At 44.2% G+C, this 5,931-nt stretch overlaps 1 protein-coding gene across 1 annotated transcript; it reads left to right on the top strand.

Moving 5' to 3' along the window:
• The first annotated feature begins 1,971 nt into the window (after window positions 1-1,971).
• RPP38 (ribonuclease P/MRP subunit p38) lies at window positions 1,972-2,860 on the top strand. The gene has a single exon (XM_010174273.2). The coding sequence runs from the start codon at window positions 2,007-2,009 to the stop codon at window positions 2,856-2,858; it is 852 nt and encodes a 283-aa protein (XP_010172575.1). The 5' UTR covers window positions 1,972-2,006; the 3' UTR covers window positions 2,859-2,860.
• Window positions 2,861-5,931: the final 3,071 nt, after the last annotated feature.

The raw sequence follows: 5,931 nt of genomic DNA, 5'->3' as shown, positions 1-5,931 counted from the left end.
GAGCTCGGGGTTCTCTTTTTTTGCCTCGTTGCTTCATTTTCGGTTCCCGTTTGCTTGTTTTTGTCAGTTTTGAACAGGAAACTGCAGTCTTTCAGCTGTGGAATCTCTCGGGCTCTGCTGGCTTCGCGGGTGCAGGTCTGTTGCTGGCTGTGCCCTTTGCAAAAGGTCATCGGAGCGTCCGCCCCTAACTGAGAGCTTTAAAAACCGACAGCTCAGAGCTCTGGGGTGTTCCGTTTGTGGGGGGTTTCGTTGGTTTGAAACCTGTCCTAACCTTCCATTTCCAACTCTGCCACATGTAAGATTTCTAGTGGTAATTTCCATTCTTTAGTAGTTTCCACTTTTTGTTGCCACTGCGAGGGTAAGCAAAAGGGATCAGGTAACTGCTGGACAGCAGCTCCACAAAGGACCATTGTAACAAGTCTGCAGATCTCCCTGATGGAGGCGTTCCAGGTGCTTGGGAGCGAGGGGAGGGATGGGTGACAGAAAGTGGCCGGGGTTCTGTCCCGCGGGCCTGACCTCCCCAGACAGCTACTCCGGTTCCCAGTGCGGGAGGCAGACAGACGGCTGGGCTGGATGGACCATCGCCCGGGTGGCCCTGCAGGGCCTTTCATACGCTCTTCTGAGAGGGGGACGCGGTGCTTTGCTGCGTTCGAAATACTTACTCAGTTTTACTGTTCTCTGAAAACTGCTTCTGTGGTTTTGACTCTCGTTGTGGGTAACAGCTTCACAGTTTGCGTTGCATTGATACAACTCTGTTCAGTGCACCGCCCCTGCCGGCTCCCAGGCGAGGGTTTAACTGAGGGAAAATCCCTCTAGGTGAATATTGCTTTATGGCAGTACCTACTGTTGGAGGGATTTCAGTGAAGATGGGGTTTTGTTTGTTTTTTTTTTAATACCAAAGTAGCTTACTACCAGTATGCACAGAACTGGTACGACTGGCAAAACGGTATCTCGTGAATATCTAAAGGCTGCCAGTCAGGAGATGTACAGAAATGCAATCCACGTGCCTGCTTGGCTAACTAGGAAACGCAGGAGACGGTCATGTCGTATTGCTCCTGATTTGAAACTGAGCTGCCCTTACTCCGAAAGCTTGGCCGTGCAATAATGAAGCTACTGAGTTGTAGTTCAGCGAGGAGATGCTGAATAGTAACCCAAGCAGGAGGATGGGGACTTAGTGAGTTGCCAGGGCCTGCAATCAGGCTGCCTTCATGTCGTCACTGTTACTCTGGACTAGATCAATCAGAGCTATAACAATTACACTTTCTCTGCTCCCATTCAATTTTTCTTATCCCTAAAGGCATGGTCTGGGTGACACAACAGTAAAAGACCCTTCTGAACTTTCTGGAGGCCTGTAGAGGATTACCTTCCTTCACTAGAACCAAGAGTCTGCAGATTTATGTCGTATCTTGTAAATGCAGACAAACACAAGACATGGATTAAAGAATGAAAAGGCAAATTAAAATTTTTAAAATTCTAAATAAATTCAGGAACTTGGAGCTTTTTTCATGTTGTGATTCTGGTTTTTTGTTTGTTTGTTTGTTTTCTTCCATGTTATAATACTGCTACAGTGCAGCTGCACAGCAGTGAAAATGGAGTGGTCCTTCAGCTTGTGGTTCTGGGGGTTTTTTTAATGGTTTGGGGGTTTTTGTTTTCTTAAAAAAAAAAAATAATCTGTAATACCTGCAGCTGCTTTCATTCAGCTTCAGAAGGACCTCTTGTCACTGGTGTTGCCTTGCTGTCCAGGCTGCTGGGTGTTGTGTGGTTTTGGTTGTTTTTAAAAAAGGCAGCACAGCCTGTGCCTTCTAGAGCAGCTGTTGAGGATCGGTCCTGAGCTAATGTGAGGAGGGTGATAGTTGCCAGTGTATTGGGATGCGATGTTTCTCATCTGCATTCCCAAGAGAAGTTTCTGGTAATGATGTCTGCAGCAAACAGTACAGTACTTGAACTAATGTTTACCTCTTTCTTCCCTTCACATCTAGGGTGGCAAAACACAAAAGAACCTCAGGATGTCTGTAAATCAGCAAGGGACGGCAACACTTCGTAAAGCAAAGAAAATCACAGTAAAAACGTGTCTAGATAACCCCTTTGTTTTTCAGTGGAAAACCATAGGTGCAGAAGATATGCATTTTATACTGCAGACTTTAGAAGAAAGGATTAAACATATTGGACTTAAAAAGATTGAGACTCCAAGAAAGAAAAAACGTTCCCTTACAAAAAAACAAATGGAAAGAAAGTGTGATGCTCGCAGCAATGAACTCCCTAAAGAATCGGAAACGGAAGGCCATCAACAAAAACCAGGATGGACTGACATAAGTATCAGAAGACAGCTTGCCATTGGCATTAATGAAGTTACAAAAGCATTGGAAAAAAATGAACTGCTTCTCTTACTGGTGTGCAAATCTGCAAAACCTGCCATGATCACGTCTCATCTTATTCAGCTGAGTGCAAGTCGAGCCACTCCAGCAGGCCAGGTTCCCCGTCTCAGTGAAACAGTTGCGCCACTTCTTGGCTTAACATCCATTTTAGCACTAGGCTTTAAAAAGCAGTCTGATAAATTTATGGAAGCGATAGAAGCAATAATTCCAAAGATACCAGCTTTGGAAGTTCCATGGTTTCAGTACAGAACTGAGGAACTGGTGGCTTGTGCACCTACAGATTCTTCAGAAAATCAGGAATCTGAGCAGCTTGCGGAGTCGCCGGGGGACGAGCTCACAAGCCAGAAGCGGAAGCGTACAGAGAGCTCTCGGCTTGATCTTTCACACGTAACTTTGCAGCCTTTGAAAATCAAGAAACTTGTTCCAAATCCGAATAAGATAAAGAAACCACCTCGCAAAAAGAGAAAAGCCTTTTCAGCATAACTGATGTTAGTTGTGTAAAGCACGTGAATACAAGGCAAACTTTATGTTGCGTTCAGCTGAGGTACTTTCTACTTTAATAAAGAATATTGTTCAAACTTGCGTGTGGGTCTTTACCTGGAGGTAAATACTTCATTTGCAGTTGGAGATCACAGTTAAAATTGGTAATGAATATGCTGAAGTAATTTAAGACATAATAAGTACGTCTTTGGAATTAATGCAAAGCATTAAACAAACTTTGTATTTTTATACAGATGAACATGCTTCAAGCAAATCAGATCTGAGTTCAGTATAATTATTCAAACAAACCAATATCAAAAGTGAAAGTTTATTTAAACAAAGGTTCATGCCGGTATAACTCTTAAAACTGGTTCAATGCTTGTTTCAAGTAAACAGCTGTAACAGCACAGGCAGACTTCGCTTTTGAACTTTCATAGGTTGCTCTGCTGAACAATAAACTTGTTTTGGTGAAGAATGTATGCAGACTTGGGTTCCATCTAGTACCTGGAGTCCCACATGCTGAAGGAAAAACTTTATTTTCAAATACAGAACAAAACCAAATTACTACTGCTGCATTTTGAAAAAAAGATTTTCTATGCAGACAATTTACTAACACACATCCTGTAAAAATGCAAACTAATCTAAACTCAATTTGATTTCTAAATGGAGCCTAAAATGATTTCCCAGGAAGTTGATATTAGCCGGATACAGCTATAAGCACTACAAGACTGAAAACAAACCACATACAACTTTTTTGAGTTTCTTTTAGTTTTACTGAGGGCTATGAACAGTTTCCTGATAAGACAGTATGTTGTAGGAAGGAAAGGGAACAGTGCTGCAGTTCAGACCATCAGAACCAACAGCCTAGGAATTTACTTGGCGCATTATTTTAAGCAAAAGTCAGTATGGTCCTGTAAAAGAAAGCTTAAAATACCTTCACTGAGTTACTTTGTTGTTGTTAAAAATGGAATTTACATGTAGTTTTCAGAGATTTGCTAATCCAGGCTTCCTGTGCCATCAGACAGCTAGCTCGTCTATGTTGGATTTATTTCAAAGTGATTTTAGTTCATGGCAGGAGCAGTGCTATGATGCTCCCTGAAGTTTAAACAAAACTAGACCTTTAATGCTAAAATTTGTGCCCTGCCTGGCTGAGGGTGGCAAAAAGAGGTGAAGGATTTTTTAAATTTTTTTGCCTTGCTTTGTAGTCCTTCATGCATGGCCTTTGTTTTGTCTTTTTGGATGCACACTACTTTGAAGGCATGCTAGCACTAGCGTAGTTAATGCCCGTGCTGGCTAATGGTAACACTGAAATCTTGGCCTTTAGGCAGGACATGAGGATTAGCTTTGGTAACAAAGGTAAGTGCAGCAACCTGCTGCCTGCCCAGGTCTATAGCTGTCTTCAGGGCTTTGTGTCCCCTCTGCAGATAGAAAGTTACGCTGGGAAAGAAATTACAGATGTTTCAAAAGATTGGTGAGAAAGGTGGTGGAGTGAGCCTTGAGTATGGCAATTGTGAAACCATCGGGTAGGTTCTGAGGCGTCCTACGTGGTAGCTGTTCATAGCAAGCCTAGTGCACAGTCAGGCTCAACTTTGGAAACAAGGGAAGAGCCTCTCCTAGTGAGCGGCTGACAGTGGTGCCCACAGTTAAGCACCTGCTGAGGGAGCAAGAGTGAGTTGCCACAACTTCCACCTCCTGAGTGAACGGTCCTGTTGTGTCACTGCAGGCTGGGACATCTTCAAGATTCACGTCCTCTTGCTGCCGTCCTTCCTTCCTTACCCCAAGATTGAAAGCCAGGCTGCAGGAAACCCATGTTCAAGTCTGTCTTCTACCTGGACATACTTGGTCCAATCACGGCCTCAATGCTTTTACAGACAATAGTAATGGGGAGGATTTGCCTTGCAATTTCAGAGGAGAGAGGAGAAGAGAAAACATCTGCCTAACATTTCTTTTGCTTGCATTTTTTTTGAGGGAAGGGAAGGCAGAGAACACAAGCATCTCTCTTTCACCTGGTATTCAAGACCACCCATCTGGACCAGGGAGAGCTGTGCCATGATCACTGGAACAGGTCCAGAGAAGGGCCACAAAAATGATCCGAGGGCTGGAACATCTCTCCTGTGAAGAAAGACTGAGAGAGTTGGGGTTATTCAGCCTGGAGAAGAGAAGGGTCCAGGGGGACCTTAGTGCAGCCTTTCAATACTTAAAGGGGGCCTATAAGAAAGATGGGGACAAACTTTTTAGCAGTGCCTGTAGTGAGAGGACAAGGGGTAATGGTTTTAAACTAAGAGGGTAGATTCAGACTAGATGTAAGGAAGAAATTTTTTTACAATGAGGGTGGTGAAACACTTCAACAGGCAGGTTTCCCAGATTGATGGTAGAAGCCCCATCCCTGGAAACATTCAAGGTCAGGCTGGATGGGGCTGTGAGCAACCTGATCTAGTTTCAACTAGCAGATGTCCCTGCTTACTGCAGGGGGGTTGAACTAGATGACCTTGAAATATCCCTTCCAACCCAAACTACTCCATGACAGTCTTTTAGCAAGGAAGTGCCTTAACCATGGGGACAAACTGTGCCCTGCTGTCCCACCTCACGTTAGGCAGCAGTTGAGAGAGGATTGCCAAGCCTCTGCCTTTAGAACCAAAGGACACACCAAGCCCCTTGGTGAACCTCCTCCTCATCCCAGCGGGCTCCAATGCAAATCCTTCTTGCTACACCTCAGACATCACTACCCTTGATTATATTTTCAGGCACTTAATTCTCCTCAGGCCTCACACAGGGAGTCAAAGCTCCCTCTGCGCCATCTGTTACAACTGCTAGTAGCAGACAGGATTCAGAGTGGCCAAAGCTGTAAAGCCCACCTGCACCATTAGATGTCTGAAAGATCTCCTTCTGAAGCCCTTTTAAATTCATGAGGTCCAGAGCTGGTGCACACCCAGGGGTCAGACAAACCACATTCAATCCCTTCCTTTGTTTGAAGGAGGTCGAATGCTTTAATCACAGAGCTGAAATGCAGTAAAGGAAAGTATTTATCACTGTCTCTAGGACAGAATCCTCTCACCACAATTGAACAAGAAAAGGA

Source organism: Antrostomus carolinensis, unplaced genomic scaffold (assembly GCF_000700745.2).
Source record: "Antrostomus carolinensis isolate BGI_N321 unplaced genomic scaffold, ASM70074v2 scaffold378, whole genome shotgun sequence".
Taxonomy (NCBI): Eukaryota; Metazoa; Chordata; class Aves; order Caprimulgiformes; family Caprimulgidae; genus Antrostomus; species Antrostomus carolinensis.
The sequence above is the reverse complement of the archived record's forward strand: the minus strand, read 5'-3'. Positions and strand labels throughout refer to the sequence as shown.

Bases quoted from the DNA above. Each gene is read 5' to 3' on its own strand.
- RPP38 (XM_010174273.2), top strand. From the start codon at position 2,007: ATGTCTGTAAATCAGCAAGGGACGGCAACACTTCGTAAAGCAAAGAAA.